At 49.2% G+C, this 17,532-nt stretch overlaps 1 protein-coding gene across 1 annotated transcript in view; it reads right to left on the reverse strand.

The window, feature by feature from the left end:
• Positions 1 to 17,532, reverse strand: part of LOC311341144 (receptor-type tyrosine-protein phosphatase delta-like) — a gene marked incomplete at its 5' end in the record, with an annotated part of 134,450 nt that overhangs the window by 17,632 nt on the left and 99,286 nt on the right. Inside the window, 17 exons of the mRNA XM_084466038.1 lie at positions 2,316 to 2,413; positions 2,876 to 2,917; positions 3,029 to 3,141; positions 4,400 to 4,411; positions 5,035 to 5,195; positions 5,525 to 5,749; positions 6,684 to 6,777; positions 7,301 to 7,557; positions 8,097 to 8,191; positions 8,668 to 9,255; positions 10,156 to 10,273; positions 10,996 to 11,022; positions 11,993 to 12,186; positions 13,381 to 13,677; positions 14,761 to 14,902; positions 15,459 to 15,604; positions 17,311 to 17,458. Coding sequence (XP_084322164.1) covers positions 2,316 to 2,413; positions 2,876 to 2,917; positions 3,029 to 3,141; positions 4,400 to 4,411; positions 5,035 to 5,195; positions 5,525 to 5,749; positions 6,684 to 6,777; positions 7,301 to 7,557; positions 8,097 to 8,191; positions 8,668 to 9,255; positions 10,156 to 10,273; positions 10,996 to 11,022; positions 11,993 to 12,186; positions 13,381 to 13,677; positions 14,761 to 14,902; positions 15,459 to 15,604; positions 17,311 to 17,458 — 2,757 coding nt within the window. The remainder of the gene's footprint in view (positions 1 to 2,315; positions 2,414 to 2,875; positions 2,918 to 3,028; positions 3,142 to 4,399; positions 4,412 to 5,034; positions 5,196 to 5,524; positions 5,750 to 6,683; positions 6,778 to 7,300; positions 7,558 to 8,096; positions 8,192 to 8,667; positions 9,256 to 10,155; positions 10,274 to 10,995; positions 11,023 to 11,992; positions 12,187 to 13,380; positions 13,678 to 14,760; positions 14,903 to 15,458; positions 15,605 to 17,310; positions 17,459 to 17,532) is intronic.

Genomic DNA, 17,532 nt, shown 5'->3' on the forward strand with positions numbered 1-17,532 from the left:
CTGGTGTTACATGAACTCATGTCTGTGGCTTGTACAGAGGACCGAGCACGGTGCCGGGGGGGTCCACCACCTCGCCAGCTCTGATTGCGCTCACACGGTTCTACTTAATCCTCATCTTCCCCCGTCTCACTAGTGCCGTGAAATACGGCACTTGAAACTTTGAGTATGTCAGTAGCCTAGCAACCACGGCACAGCGTCCTTCACCGGCCGCAGGCCACGGTTGTGGGTGAATACCGTCTCACACCGCCACCGTCCAGCTCACAGCAGATCCTGTCTGATCACTGCCCTGCAGCGTCTATAACATGGCCGCTGTGGACACTCGCTCTAGTCAAATCACTATCTGTGCTGAGGCTAAGACCAAGATAAGAAGTTCACATTTGAAAGGAAATAGAGGAAGATTAAGTCCCGACATTGATCTTGTGCAGCCCTTAAAATGTGACCTTTAGGTTAGGCTACAGCAATTTGTCTCTAAAATAATGAGGTTGGGGCCGTACCCTGGGGCAGCTCTCACAGTCATTGTCGGATATCTCCATTGTACCAAAACAACACAATCACAGCCTGGTTGACAGATAACCAAGCGGCGTTAAACTCAAAGAGGATTTGCTTATTTTTCTTTTGCTTGCGAACTCGCTGGGGCACAGAAGAATCCAGAACACGCAGGCGCCGACTTTGACCAGCAACTCCGGGGAGGCGGGGAACGGGTGTATGGAGAGTATATGAAATTAAATTCCTCTGGGTTTTCGAAGGGACGGTCATGCTGGAGCAACACATTAAGCTTGTGGAGGGTAATTGCAGTGTGTGTGCAGCGCTGTAAGCAGACATGAGGTCATTATGGGGCTGTCAATGAAGAGGGACGCAGAGTGATGACCAGAGCCATTTAGCAATTGTGAATATTTTACGATACATAATTATGGTGAGGTTGAAGAAAAATAGCAGGGTTGTGTGTGTGTTAATGTGAATAAATGTATGCATGTGTGTGTTTGTGTGTGTTTGTGTGTGGATGCTTTCATTTCAGTGCCCATCATCATGCGTGTCCAATTATTACACCACAATCATTACTGGTCTCTCTCTCTCTCTCGCTCTACACCCATCTCCCTCTCTGGCCCTCCACCCCTCTCTCTTCTTGTTAAGGAGGTTTAGCTGAACAAAGCACACAGTCATACAGGGAGAATGTGTGGCTCGGTGCAGTGGGCCCAACTCACACCACAATTAAATGTGGCTTCTCTCTCTCCCTCCCGCTTATACTCTCCCTACCGCACACCTCTTTCTCCCCGAAACGCCCTTCCTCCGATTCCTCAACTCTCTTTGCATCGTGTAACAGTTTCCCTTTCTCTCTTGTTGAATATTGTATGCATTTGTTAAAAACAATATCTGTGTTGTCTCTGTTCTCTAAGCCAATAAGCAGTCCGTCTGGTCCGAAAACCTTTACCCTGCGGCCATGGGTGTGAACAGAATTCAGTTGTAGGGCAGAGCAAAGTGCCTGTTTCCCTATTCTAATGGCTCTGCAGCAAACTACCGTTGCTGCAGAGAATGAAATAAATGTTTTGGTGGTAGCTATTTAGGTCCCTGGTTAAGAACAACGTGTTCTGGAACACTGTTATCACCTAGAAGAACATAACCCCTCCACTACAATCCCGTTCCATCCCCATTCCAATCCACAACCACCACCCCCACCCCCCCCCCCCAACCACCACTACCGCACACTAACTTGAGAAAAATAATCAAAAAAGCTCTCTTCTCCTTCCCTGCCTTTCTCTCGTCTTTATTGCCATCTCTGTATCTCCTCCATAATTCTCTTTCCTGCCACAACAAGAAAAAAGGAGGTCTGAATTATCTGCGGAAGGCAGTGCTTTGAAACGATGGCGTTGATTTCCCTGTCGGGAAGCCGCCCCTCGACTGGGAGACATTTACATTTACATTGTTAACCGCAAGACGACAAGGAAGGGAGAGCGCGATAGGGAGGGCTAGTTATAGGCTGCTTTCTTATCCGTTAATAGCCCTGAAGTGATCTGAACACCTGGTTCCTATTCCTATTGTCTGGTATTCAAGTGGGCCCTATTAGATACCTCTTTGGATTATCTGAGTTCGCAACCTATACCGCAAGCCCACTTTGTTGTAGACTGCCATTTAAAATGTGTTTACCACTCCATTCATCCCCTTGTAAGTGCAGCTAACAAAATACAAGGAAACCAACCTTTTTATCCAATCTCTACCAGCATCTTCGGGTTATTTGATACAAGTAGGGCAGTGCGACTCCTAACCCAGTGCCTTCCCGTAATACGGTTGACCGGGAAGGAGGAGATGTGCAGCCGTACCTCATACTCTTGGGAGAACTTGAGGTTGTCGTTTGCCTTCAGGCGCTCGATGTGATCAGTCAGCTCTGAGATCGGCACCGGGGGATGACTCGCCATACCTGCCCGGCAGGAGAGAGAGAGAGAGAGGAAATGATCACAAATTCAGACCTTCCAAGGTAAAACTTCAAAGTTAGGCTGGTCTGCAGAGATGTGGTTTAGTGTTGGTTCCATGGCCGGCGGAGAAAGCAAACTGAGAAGTGTTTCACTTTGTTAGGTGACCATGTTGTATCTCAGGGTTGCACAGGTCTGGGACTATTAGTCTGTGGTGAAAGCTGCTCTCGCAGATGAGCTGTGATCTCACAGAACAAATCTGCTGCCATGAAGGATTAAAAATGTTTAAATCGTGAGCCAGACGGTTAAATATGTTCAGCTTTGCTGTTACAGGTTGCGCTGTTGTTATCGCGTCCTGATGGGATGGAATGAACACTGTTAGAAAGCATGATCATGTCAAAAAAAGGAAAGAAAGAGAGAAAGAAAGAAAATCCTAGCTGAGGATCAAGGGCAGGCTAAAGCCAACTGACTTGACAACCGCCGGTAACCACGGTACACTGATACTCGGTAGGCTGAAAGAGGGAAACAATATCAGGATTAATCAATAGTCCAAGGAACTACCACAAGCACCGCTAAGAGCTGTCGGATCACACCAGTCACCCGGGGGGCCGCGTTGAGCCTACCTGGGGTCTGGAAGTTGATCCTGCGGAGCTCCACAGGGTCCGTGGGGTGGTGTGAGGACATGGCCTTGCTGCACGGGAAGCTGCCCTTCCTGCCCTCCGCCTCAGCCCTCTTCCTGCAGTCACAACACACATCCCATTACACCTCCACTTACTGCACTCACAACACACATCCCCCAACACCTCCACTCCACTCCACATCCCATTACACCTCCACTCTAACTGCAGTCACAACACACATCCCCCAACACCTCCACTCTAACTGCAGTCACAACACACATCCCCAACACCTCCACTCTTACTGCAGTCACAACACACATCCCCAACACCTCCACTCTTACTGCAGTCACAACACACATCCCCAACACCTCCACTCTTACTGCAGTCACAACACACATCCCCAACACCTCCACTCTTACTGCAGTCACAACACACATCCCCAACACCTCCACTCTTACTGCAGTCACAACACACATCCCCAACACCTCCACTCTTACTGCAGTCACAACACACATCCCCAACACCTCCACTCTTACTGCAGTCACAACACACATCCCCAACACCTCCACTCTTACTGCAGTCACAACACACATCCCCAACACCTCCACTCTTACTGCAGTCACAACACACATCCCCAACACCTCCACTCTTATTGCAGTCACCACACACATCCCCCAACACCTCCACTCTTACTGCAGTCACAACACACATCCCCAACACCTCCACTCTTACTGCAGTCACAACACACATCCCCCAACACCTCCACTCTTACTGCAGTCACAACACACATCCCCAACACCTCCACTCTTACTGCAGTCACAACACACATCCCCCAACACCTCCACTCTTACTGCAGTCACAACACACATCCCCCAACACCTCCACTCTTACTGCAGTCACAACACACATCCCCAACACCTCCACTCTTACTGCAGTCACAACACACATCCCCAACACCTCCACTCTTACTGCAGTCACAACACACATCCCCAACACCTCCACTCTTACTGCAGTCACAACACACATCCCCAACACCTCCACTCTTACTGCAGTCACCACACACATCCCCAACACCTCCACTCTTACCGCAGTCACCACACACATCCCCAACACCTCCACTCTAACTGCAGTCACCACACACATCCCCAACAACAACAACTCTAGTTATGTTTAGCATAGTAAAGCATAGTATAGATGAGTCTAGTATAGTATAGCACAGTAAAGCATACTATAGATGAGTATAGTATAGTGGGATATATAAATCATTGGGATATATATTGTTATGCCTAGCTTCTCCACAAAAGCACCGTGTGTTATTTCTTTTCTAAGAATAAAGTGCAAGGCAGAGGAAACACTGGCTCAGGGTTTATTTACCTGTCAGGTTTGCTGGATCCGTGAATATAGGCAGGAACACACCAAAGGACAGATAGAAAAGAATAACATGAGCGCCCAACAGAACAGCAGAAGGAAATCCAATGCTCCTTTTCCCACATAGGGATTCATCAATATAAATGGAAATCAAGGGTTGAAGTTATCTTTAGGGCTTCAAAGTATCACATATATATGTTTATTCATATTGGGATATTATGGACTTCATTAGCCACAACATATGTATCTAAATAAACATGAAAAGCTGCAATGCAGACGTCTCTTTACTTTGTAATGCACAGAATGGATGAATCGATACTGAACCCTCTGCCTCAGCCCTCTTCCTACATTCACAACAACACACATCCCCGTACACCTCCACTCTTCCTGCAGTCAAAACACACATCCCCCAACACCTCCACTCTTCCCAAAAATAATCCAAATATTTGTCTAATTGTGTCTCCTCTTTTAAGCTCCTTCAGATACCATACATGCCCTTATCCCTCTCTCTTTATACTCTACCCCTCTGTCTATACACTCCAAACCTCCCTCTCTATAAATATATTCCATCCCCCCCCTCGATCTCTCCCCCTCTCCCTCTCGCTCTCTCTGTACAACCCTCCTCCAGGTTCTGTCCTCACCTCTTGAAGAGGAGGATCGCGATGACGATGCAGACGATGAAGATGACAGCCAACACCGGGCCCACCACCCACAACAGCCCCTCCTCCTCGTCCACGATGGGCTGGGGGTCGGCGTCCGATGAGGTCACGGGGTCAGAGTAGGGGCTCGTGGAGAACATAGTCTGCGGGGGGGGGGGGGAGGTGGGGGGAGGGAGGAGAGAGGTTATCGACGGTGTCATGTACTGTACACATGCTGCTGCCAAAAGCACCGATGCGCTGTGTGTAGGCCACGATCATATTTCACACATCATGTTTATGTGGCAGCTTCGGAAATGTGGGTCATTGATTGATGGATGGCAACAGAGATGTTTGTAGAATAACAAATGAGGCCGGAAGTATCTGATGAAACACGAGTGACATCGCAGCGCTCTGATCTGAGCTACTCAGACCAGAGCCATTGCAATGATAGAGAACGTATGTGTCACATCATGAAGACATCTTTGGTACTCACGTTTTCAGAGAGGTCCATCAGCGCCAGAACAAAGAACACATACTCCTGCCCGTTCAGCAGAGGGCGGTTCCGGAAGTCGCCATAGTTCCGGCCGTCGCCGAGGGTGAACTCAGGGGGGAGGGTCTTGAACTGGGCTGTGACGTAAGCCCTGGGCTCTGATTGGGCCGCTTGCCTGCCGACCCGCAGGGCCCGGCTGACACTGGTCCGGTTGATCTCTTTCAGGAGCTGGGAGCCGATAGGAGAGAAGACGAGATGGTGAGAATGGAAGAGAAGGTTTGAAAGCTGGGTAGTGGAGGGAGAGAACAGGGGGATAATGAAGCATAGAGGAGGGCAGCGAGATGATGTTCAATAGAGGCACCAAAGAGAGTAAAAGAGAAAGATTACAATGAAGATATAAATCCTCTTTCATACGTAAACAATGTGGAACATCAGAGGATCAGACATTATCTATTTACTCTCTATGCCCCAGGTCATTGACCTTTACATCTCCCCCTGCAGAATAAACCCGTTTTCGACACCTATTATCTTCCCCGTAAACAACGGCTGACAAGGCATAGATGAAAAGATAATAGCGGCCCTCCCCGTGCTATTCATCACGTCAACAACCCGCGCTATCTTTCATCTGATGCAATATGCCTGCGCCTTATCGATCCTTATTTCCTACACATGATCGCTCTGGCTGGCTCCGGGCCAGCGCCGCTGACATTGATGAAGGGTTGAGTGCAGAGAGGAGGCGGGGTTAGATTGAAGATGACATGAGAGGGCGCCGTAGAGAACACACTGAAGGGATTGAATACATGAATGGATGAGCAGTGGGCGGACTTGTGCTTCCCCACTGCTACAGTCCCACAGGAAGAGGATGAAAAACGGTCAGTACTTCTATCAGCTACAGCTACATCTACATCTAGACCTGTTTGACACACTGTGCGCACATCATTTATTTACTAACTGATTGAACTGCCTACCAATCTGAATTTCACGATCGTGAATGCAATCATCGTCTTAATCGTCCTAATCATCATCACAATCAAGACTATTGTCGCTGCCATCTTCATTCAAATCACCACTTCTACATGAGACGTGTTTCTGTGTGACAGCAGTTCAGCGGTGCCACTTCATTAGACGGCACCGCCACATTGTATTTCCCCTCGGATCTCACCTCATCCATGTTCATCTGGTCCGGTTCCTCCCAGGGGTTCAGAAACTTCCCGCCTCTCTGCCTCTTCAGCGGTAACACCACCACGTAGTAACCCCTGGCAACACAACAGGACACAAATAACTGAGACTCAGACCACCGAGTGCTGGGTGCTCAGTGGCTTACGTTTTAATCAGACATCATCACATAATCTTGTGATGGGGTGAGAATGGCAACAACAGAACCATTAGCCATTCCTTAATTCATCAATCATCATCAACAATCCAAACCAGCCCTCCCTCTCCCCTTTGTCTCTCTCTCCCTCTCCCCTCCATCCCTTTGTCTCTCTCTCCCTCTCCCCTCCATCCCTTTTGTCTCTCTCTCCCTCTCCCCTCCATCCCTTTGTCTCTCCCTCCCTCCATCCATTTCTTTGTCTCTCCCTCCCTCTCCCCCTCCATCAATCCCTCCCTCTCCCTTTCTCTCTCCCTCCAGCCATCCCTTTCTCTCTCCCTCCAGCCATCCCTTTCTCTCCCCCTCCCTTCATCCATCCATGCCCCCCCTCCTCATCCATTCATCAGTCAATATCTCCATCCCTCCCACCCTCCCTCCCTCCCTCCGTCCCTCTCCCCCTCCCTCCCTACCTGACTTTGGCGGTGGTGTCCACAGTGGGCAGCTGTACGGTCACCATACCGTCTGCGTTGGTCTTGCCCACCAGCGTGGGCTTGGTCTTCAGGATGTCCGGCGCGGTGGTGGCGGTGACCCGGTGCTGAAGCCCCCCAGCGCTGTTGGCCCGGTTGGTCAGCAGGAAGGAGTACTGGGTGTTGGGCTCCAGGCCCGTGATCAGCTTCTGGGTCTGCTTGCCGTCCACCTCCACCGACTGGCCCTTCCCGTACAGGATCTGGACAGCAGAGGTTGGGGACAGAGGGGTGGCTTCAGTGCTGGAGCATTCATCCGGTTTGAGAGTCACCGGACATCCATTTCCAACTTCCAAAAAGAAAGTTTTTTTTCCTTTTGTCGGGCAAGTCTTTGTGTGTTTACTATATTGCAATCAGTTGATTGCAATATTGACTTTTTCAAATATTCAAAACGGCATCCTCGTTCAAGCACTTTACTCTGGTTTCATGGCATAGTTTGCCTCACCGCCTTTCTCAGCTCACAGCGGACTGGAGTCGATCCTGAGAATCCATTTTGAACCGTGAATTGTGGTTGAATTGTGATTGTTTGAATTTGATTCCCAAGAATGGAAACCAAATCGTGTGAGACCGGAGGATCCACAACCCTGATTAAAAAGATAGATCCATCCATGGTGCTGCCCAAGTAATTAAAACGTCAATGGTCCCTGTCCACTTATGTTTGGAAGGTAGACATCTAAAGTAGGCCAATAATGAAAAACGTGAGCTCTTTTCTAAACAGCTGATGTCACTTTGTCTGACTCACAGTGAACGGCGGGGCGGGGTTCTTGTCCCGAACCTCCCAGGACAACAGCACAGAGTTCTTCATGGCCGCCTTCACCCTAAAGTTGGTTGCGAACACTAAACAAACAAACAAACAACAACACAACCAAACATGTAAATAGGAAGTCAAATCCGTTGTCACTGCAAGAGCAGGTGGAGGGCTTACCTGTTCACTCTCCTCCAGACCCAACAGAGACCAGAGACCAGTTCAGGTACAGTTTGAACAAGGATCCCATCGACGGCTCTGTATTGATCTCTTACCTTGGTTTTGCATAGGGATTAGGGTCTAGGACTTCCACAACGAAAACACACCAAAAACAACACTCTAAAAATGTTGTGACCAGAGCTGTGTGTGTGTGTGTATGCAGGGTTGTTTGTGTGTGATCAAACCCAGTGCCAGGTCTACAGACAGCACAAACACGTGTACACACACAACAGGTGACTTTATGAGAGTTAGCCTCTGAGCAATGATGATGGACTGCTGGAACGCGTGACGTATCTGCATGTATGCATGTGTGTGTGTGTGTGTGTGTGTTCCGCGTATGTTTGTCTACCTTGGCCCAGCTGCTGCGTCCTAAACTGGACCCCGGGGCTGTAGGGCCCGGGGCCCACAGCGGTAAACGCACACACCCTCACGTCGTACACCGTGTCGGCACTCAGGCCCTGCAACAGCACGCTCGAGTCCGGGGTCGCCACGACAACCTCCGAGGCATTGCCCCTGCTGTTGATGTCCCTGTACAGCACCGAGTACTTGAGGATCCTCCCGTTCTGCTCCACCAGTGGCACGGCCTTCCAGGCCAGCCGGATGGAGGAGGCCGTGTTGCCCTGGGCCACCACGCCCTCCGGGTGCCCACCGGGGCGGTCCTCGGGCGTGGTCACCTCCTCCACCGCCTCCTCCCCGTAGCCCATCTTGTTGCGGGCGGAGAGGCGGAAGACGTAGCGCGCGCCCTTGTGGACGTCCTGGGCGGTGTAGCGCCGCTCCCGGGCGGGGAACTCCACCACGGTGAAGGGCAGCACGTCGGCCCGGCCCAGGGTGAGCCGGTAGCCCAGCAGCGGGGTGGGGGGCGAGGGGGGGGGGAGCCACTGCAGCAGGGCCGTGGCCGAGTCGGTGGCCAGCACCGTCAGCGCGGGTCTGTCCGGCACTGGAGGGGGAGGAGGTCGGAGGTCACGGGGGAGGTCCAGTGAGGTGCCTGATACGCGGCTATTTACTCAATTAATAAACTATTGTACGTGCCGATATCGCTTCTGCCAAATTAATTTTTTCTGTTAGAATAAACTGTTGGCGATGGCGTCCATATAACGTCTGTGAGTCATAGTATTGGTCGGCTGATCAGAAATGACAGACCAATCAGAGGGCCGAAAATGACCAATCAGAATGGAGTGCTCAACAAAGCTGTGTCATAATTACAATATATGTAGTACAAAAATAATACAATGATATTTCTGATGCAATCTTTTTTTATAGAAAATGTTGCATTGCCTACTGGGATAATTGCTGCTGCTCAAAACAACTCTGGAGGTTTTTTAAAACCTTATTGATTGGTACGATATGAAAGAGCGAAATACACTACGGCCATGTCTGGGATTTATTGGCTCGGTATTATCCTCCCTAATTACATTTGAGTTTGTTTGTTTGTGTTTGTGTACGTGTGTGAGGGCAAGTGTGTGTGTGAGAAAGTGAAAATGTGTGTGTGTATACCAGCATGTGTTTGTATGTGTTATGTGTTTGTGTGTGTCAGTAAGTGTAAATGTGTAGTGGCGAGTAAATGTATGTGTGTGTGTGTGTGTGTGTGTGTGTGTGTGTGTGTGTGTGTGTGTGTGCGTAAACCCATTTGTGTGTGTGTATATATGTGTGCGTGTGTGTGTGTGTGTGTGTGTGTGTGTGTGTGTGCGTGTGTGTGCGTGTGTGCATACGCACGTGTGTGTGTGTGTGTGTGCGTAAACCCATTTGTGTGTGTGTGTATATATGTGTGTGTGTGTGTGTGTGTGTGTGCGTGTGCGTGTGCGTGTGCATGCATGTGTGTGTGTGAGAGAGCACGTACGCGGCAGGGCGGTGCAGACTGCTAGGGCTCTGCTGCGTGCCCCGTCCCCCTTGGCGGTGTAAGCCCCCACTGACACAGAGTAAGACGTGTCTGCCTTCAAACCTCCCAGAAGCACCTCCTTAACAAAACAACACAGAGCAAAACCAGCATCAGCTGCAGCTGCACCGCAAAGCCGCTGCAAGCTTCCCGAACTGACGTAAGCACTGCGGGTCTAAATGTACGCTAGTGGAGCTGTTGTGAGGGCAGAATGTCGGTGTTAGAAATACTTTTATTCCTGCTTTATTTAAAATAGAGGATGGAAGTTCTCAAAACTGGGTAAGAATTGCATTTTCCCAAGCATTACGGTAAATATAGGAAGGGGGATAAACAACGGTATGTAAATAATAGAAAAAAAAGTTATATCCGTAAGTTGAAGTGCATTCGTATTATGAGTCGGAAATAAACAACGGCACGTTCTTTCCACGGCATCTCATAAAGAGAAATGGGCATATGTGTGGAACACCGTGTTAATCTAAATCAAGTGTGTGGCATCCTGGGAATACAGACATCGCTTTGGAAAAGAAAAGACACGGCGTTTATTAATAAATCTCCTTGCGTGACTCATGGTATTAGTCACCACCATCATGTATCTTTGTTCCGCAATTTATTAAAACACAAACACAGGGCACAGATTGTCATAAATAAAGACTACTACTCTATGGGGAATTCAGTTTTGGCGCCGGTAGCAGGCAATTTCCACGTATTCGGGCCACAGGAATGGCCCGAATATGACTCACATCATTTAGTATGTATGCATGTATTAATATTCAACAATACAATTAGATGAACAGGTTTACTCACATATTGAGTTGAGTCATCGTATTCCCACTGAGCCATGGAAGAGAAAGGAGTGAAAGAAAAACAGCCAATTTAAAATGTGATTTCTTGAAATGTACAGCTACATCTCTGATTAGGCTTTAGAAGTCATTAATAAAGCAGAGCGGTGCGACGCACCCTCATAGTTTAATTTCGGTCTGTACGAGGCCATAGATATTCAGATCAGGTTAATAACAAGACGCAGAGCGATTTGTGCGAGTCATTTCCATTCATAGATTCTCTCTATCTCCTCACCCTCTTCCGTCCTCCTTGACATGTTCAAATGTGCCCACTTTGCAGGAGGCCCCAGGCGCTATCGACCCAGATGTTGCTGGCTAATTGCATCGGTCCGTTTTTACTACACGCCGCTCTGGCAGTGTGAACCGTGCAGAGCTACTGGCCCCCCCCCCCCCTGCACACATAAGACCCTCTCGCTAGTCCGTGCAAGGAAACAATCAGAAAGGGGGGCTATTATCACCGCGGTCAAACCCGGGTTCTTTTGAGTGCAAACACCTCAAGAGTTTCGACCCCATCTAGTACCGGCTCCTTCTATGTGGTTGACAGCATGGCGACGCAACGCCCTGTGTGCCACTAGAGTCTGCCACGTGTTCTCAGCATCAGTCACACACTCAATGAGCCAGCTCCTCGTGATTACTTCTAACTACTGTAATTACTTGGGAACATAACGCGAACCAATCAGGCAAAAGAGCCCCACACACGTGTTTGTGGGCTGTTGTGCCTCTTGCTGTTTAAAAAGGTGAGTAACACAGTGTCTACAATAAACTTCGCCCCATGCGTGCACTTTCTCTGTGAGCCTGCTCTAACTTTTTAGCTATACCAAAACAAAGTCTGCGTGTTTACTCGGCTCGACTTGGATAAACGGAGAGAATATGAGCAGGACCGTGGGCCATTCAACAGTCTAAAAATGGTACACAGTGTGTTGTCATCTGAACGGACACGAGAAGGGAGAGCGCGGCCTCACCTGGGAGTCCTCCATGAGGATGTCCTTGATGGAGGGCTGCCCCTGGGGCTCCCCGTAGCTGGTCCTCACATAGTGGACCTGGTAGCCTCGGATCTGGCCGTGCTGCAGTGGGGGGGCGGGCGCACGCCACTTCACCCTAATGGCCGAGGCATTGACGGCCTCCCCCTCCACCCCCCGCGGGGGCCCGCTGGGAACTAGAGGTGCATCGTGGGATAGACGGAGTCAGCTCTCAAAGAGGGGGCGGCTGGGTACGGCTGAAGGCTTTGTGGGCAGTTAAGGAGCTCTTGTTGTTTGGCAGGGAGGGAGAAAAGGATGATGTTCCCAGACGTTATTTTAAGGGGGCCGGTAGTAAAGAGTTATGGTTGGAAAGGTTTAATAAAATATAAGATATAAAAAGAGCGAAATTGTATCGGGGCAGCCATGATGCCTTTATAAAAAAAAAAATCTCAAAACCGTCTAAAGAACAGTTTGCTTGAAGGACGGCATGGAGGGATAAGGCAGAGTAAGATAAGGAGTGAATGGAGAGAGAGCGATAAGCAGGGCGATTGAAAGGATTGGGCGCCCAGGGCTGATAAACAGTGGTAGGCCGTCAAAGAGAAGAAATGCTATTATAAAAAGAAAACAGCTACAGCACTCCAGCTGCCAAGAAGCGCTCTTACTAAAGAGAAACAGCGAGGAAGCCCTCAGGCCGCCTTCTGGCTCACTGGCCGGCACCTGACCCGCGGATAATCTCCCCTCACAAGACGGTGGAGGCTTCTCCTTTCATAACGCTGATGCTACACTCCATTAAGTCAGTCTATGAAGTGTCATGTAAGAAACTAGTGATATTAAAAAACATCACTCTATATTATAGAGTAACAACTGGGATCCCAACGATGAATCTGGGTGGGACATCACATTAGGGTTAGTTGTTTAGCAGCCAGCGGGCAGGTAGGAAGGGAGAGGCGCAGATAGAACATCTAAACGCTAACACGTCTACGGTTACTGCGGAGGCTCCATGCCATGCCAAGAGTCCAGCTGCCCGCCCACACACAGGGAGGAAGAGGAGGAGCCCTGGGTTCAGCGCAGGGAGGTGGAAAAGCTACCGGAGAAGGAGTAGGAGAGGGGGCAGCGAAGGAACGGCGCGAGGGGGTGGGGGTGGTGGGTGGGGCTTGCGGGCATCTGAGGTTGCGGTGATGGTGTGTTCACTCATCCGGATCCATCCAGCAGGAGAAACGGGCTGTTAGTAACAGACTGTTAATCACGCTCAGCGGTTAGGAGGGTCAGAGGAGACCGTCGTTGTTGCGGCGCGGGGGGGGGGGGGGGGAACGGGGGGGAACGGGGGCACGAGGAGGGGGCGGGTGGTACCGGTGTGTTGTTTCTTTCTTTTTATCGAACGGGGAACGTACCATCTTCTTCGGTGCGGACCAGCAGCTGTAAGCTCTCGGGCCCCTCCCCGGCCTCGGTGACGGCGCGCACGGTGATGCCGTACTCGGTCCACTTCAGCAGGTCTTCCAGGAGGTAGGGCGGCGCGGGGACGCGCTCCGCCCGCCCCGACGTCCGGTTGCCCTCGGTGGGCGCGTACCGGACGGTGTAGCCCGTCACCAGCCCGTTCTGGAACTCCTCCGGGGGCGGGGCCCAACTTACCAGCACGCTGGTGGAGCTGGAGCTGGTGCACGCCACCTCCTGGGGAGGCGCCGAGGGGACTGATCGGGGGCCACGGGGTGGGCGGTGGGCGGTGGGGCGGGGTTTATTTTGTAGTTTTGGAGGGGTGGGAGTGTGTGTTTGTGTTTGTGTGTGTTTTGCGAATAGGTGTTGATGCGTGGAGAGGTGATGGTGGAAGTGAGTTTTTTTTTTTCCGAGGTGCAGGCAATGGGAATGAGTGAGCGGACGAGAGACATGGAACAGAAAACAAAACAAAAACAAGACATCAAATGAAAAGAATGACATCAAATGAAAAGCCCTAAAGAGACAGACGAGCGCCCGTGCGCAGCCGCGAAGCATGACCGAACAAAGGAGGCTGAATGGGTGGGTGGGTCGCCGGCCGCCTGATAACAACGTGGACGGATGAAACACGGGTGGATGGGTTCAGAAGATCTGGCGCAACACAAAAAGACATGGACTAGCGGAGGCACTCCACACTCCACCTACCTGTCCACACGTCTCTGTGAAGACTATAGAGTCCTCTGTGATCCCGACCGCGTTCCCATAACCACACGCCTTCAAACTGCTTACCTTTGGGCGCTCTGTTTTTCTTATACTCTCGTCAGACCTCAGATTCATGCGTGTGTTTTGTTCATGTTTGTTATTTCCTCTGATTCAAATTAAACGTAATGGGTTGCTTTTAGATGTTAATCATCCGTCTCTTGTGTATTTTAGTTGGAAAACAAACAGAATCTGAGGTCTGCGTTAAGGACCAATTTTGACAATGCAAAATAATGCAATGGATAATTTTTTTGTTTTGAGTAAAACGGTATATAATAAGGTCTGGTCTGATCCTCATTTGTGCTTGCATTATCATAATTATTCAAATTTATGCTTTTTGCATCATCTAAAATTGGTCACCCTCTCTCCAACACGCACACACTCACACACACACACACACACACACGCACACACACACACACACACACGCACACGCACGCGCACGCACGCGCACACACACACACACACACACACACACACGCACACACACGCACACACACACACACGCACACGCACACACACACACACACACACACTGGGACTAGGGCGTTCTCCCGGGCATGTTGGCGGGCGTTATGACCTACGTGTTTGGGGCGTCTGTATGGAGACCTCATTGGTGTAGGCCCCCACCCCATGCTTGCTGCGGGCGGCCAGCTGGAAGGTGTAGGTGGAGAAGGGCTTGAGGTTCTTCAGCAGGTAGGAGGTGGTGGGCTCAAAGCTAGCCTTCTTCTGGACCAAAACCCACGAGGACCCCCGCAGGGGGAAGGAGAGAGGAGAGGAGAGGCGGTGTCAGGGAACAGAGAGAGCGGGTGGGTCGATGCGGCTCTGGCCAGAGTTATTCTGGGGGCTTCATTCCTCATCTTTAGACACGTTTGATCATTTTGTTTTGTCTGGGTCTTCATCTTTCCATCCACCCTTTCATCAATCTATCCATTGATCCCACATATAGATAATCTATATAGATAATGTGCAGATCAACGCATAGATGGATGGTCTAGTTATTAAGTCCAAAGCACACAGCCGTGTCGAGACAGACGCCAACTTATGTTTTAGAATATGCCGCTTCCAAAATGGACTCAATTCATATACGAATATACGAATATGATTTAATTTTATTTTTTTGGGTTGTGCTGCAAATATGATCTGAAAATCCCGCTCTGTGCTTTGGGCTTTAGACCATCCATCCATCCATCCATCCATCCATCCATCCATCCATCCATCCATCCATCCATCCATCCATCCATCCATATCCTGATGATTCCAGTTTGACCAGTTTGCGTACCTCCTCCATGTGGTCAGGCCGCCGGTAGACCAGCTCGTAGCCGGTGATCTGGTTGTCGGGGCCCGTCTGTGGCGGGGCCACCCAGGACAGCAGGATGCTGGTCTCCGACTTGGCCTCCCCCTTGAAGTCCGAGGGCTGGGATGGAACTGCACGCACCAGAGGGAGAACCAGTGAGAACCATGCTGCTTCTCACTGGTTCAGAGTAGGGCTTTGACTTTTGCCCAAAAATCATATTCAAAGTTTGTTTGTTTATTAATATTAATATTCAAATATATTAGAATATGTATTATTATAAACGGGTGGTTTAAATCAAGCGATCTGATTGGTTCCTAACTGTTGTATAATGGGCATATACATGCCGCGTAATCCTATAATGGGCACATACATGCCCATTATATGATGTCTATGACGTGATGCTATGTTAGGATGTCCAATCAGTTTGGAGAGTCCCGTATCACGCCGCGCCTAACTTTAACTGTTTATTTATTTATAAAAGCAATAGCATAGTTCACGGAAGCCTAAAAAGATGTTGATTGATGGAGAGGGTGGAAATGAGGGATGTTAACGACCCCGCTTTCCTTTAAGACAGAGGCCCGCCCGTCATATTGCAAAGGTTGCACTCAGAAGCACACCAATAATGCATTTGATGATGATAAACAAAATATCACATAGAGCATAGAGCATGATTGTGAACATTTACAATCATGTCAATTTACACAACGGCAAAATGTGTTGGCGTCGGCCGACTCATTTTTAAAAATATGCCCCAATCTTCAACGGCGGCTTGCAGGACGTTAGCCGTGTATTCCGCTGTGCCTCTCTGGCATTGAGCGGGTCTACAGGATCGCTCTCTGCACAACCCAGTTAGTGAAAAAGTGAGCGGCGACGGTCACGTACGACTCTGTAGTCAACGCTGTCCAAGCATCGGTGGTGATGGCAACTTTCTCCGCTAAGCAGGTTTTTTTTTCCTCAAAATTGTATCTCTCCGGTCAAATTTTCCGATTGAAATTTGCTAATAATCTGTCTAAATAATAGTCTGCTGACACAGCTCCTCTTATTAAGGCAACCTGGTCTCACAGGAGTCTGTGAAATGAGTCGGTCTACGTCCCATTTCCAAAAAATAATGCCCATAAAATGTTCGAATATTAAGGGATGCCTAATATCCGTTTGAATATAATATTTTTTTTTAATATTCAAATTATATTTGAATAACGAAGTTCGGAGTCAAAGCCCTAGTTCAGAGGGAGAACCAGTGGAACCATGCTGCTTCTTACTGGTTCTCCCTCTGGTGCTAAGAGGGAGAACCAGTGATGGTTTTCCCTGGTTCTCCCTCCCTCTCCGCACCAGAAGGAGTTTTACGTTTTATGTTTTCCTGTAAAGTTTCTTTGGGTGCAAAGACAATAAACAATATAACTTCCTTGTGTCTTTCTAAAGCGTTCCTTTGTCTTTGTTTACAAAGACATTTCTTCAGGTTTGCTCCTTTGTATCTTCCTCTGTAAACACTAGCTGATATGTAAGGTTTCTTCACATATTTATAGATTTTCTTTTTTATCTTTCTTTCTTTACACTTTACTTTAAGTTAAAAATATGTAAGAAAATGTAATTGATACAAAAAAACCTATTTACTGTGCGCTACATATTTAATATTTAATATGAAATGTTCCATATCTATAATGTAATATCCTGTGTTACTTTAGAGGAGGGGATTCAGCCTACACCTTTGGGTCGTTGTTGAGCTACTGAATCAACTAAATCATTTCTTATTTCTTTAGATATCTTCTTGACTCTCCTTCTTTCGTCTGCTCATGCGTGTGTGTGTGTGTGTGTGTGTGTGTGTGTGTCTGGGCCGTACCTCCCGTCTTGGCGATGATCTGCAGGTCCTGGGACAGGGGCCCGTCCCCCACTGAGGTGAAGGCCAGGACCCTGATGTAGTAAGTCTTGTTAGGAGTCAGACTCTGGATGGTGATGAAGTTAGCGCTGCGCACCATCTGCTTCTCCCACTGTGAGACAAGATAAACATGCTGGAGGGGTTAGGAGACACACACACACACGCACACACAAAAATACTCACATA

This window comes from Micromesistius poutassou, assembly GCF_964030765.1.
Source record: "Micromesistius poutassou genome assembly, chromosome: 3".
Taxonomy (NCBI): domain Eukaryota; kingdom Metazoa; phylum Chordata; class Actinopteri; order Gadiformes; family Gadidae; genus Micromesistius; species Micromesistius poutassou.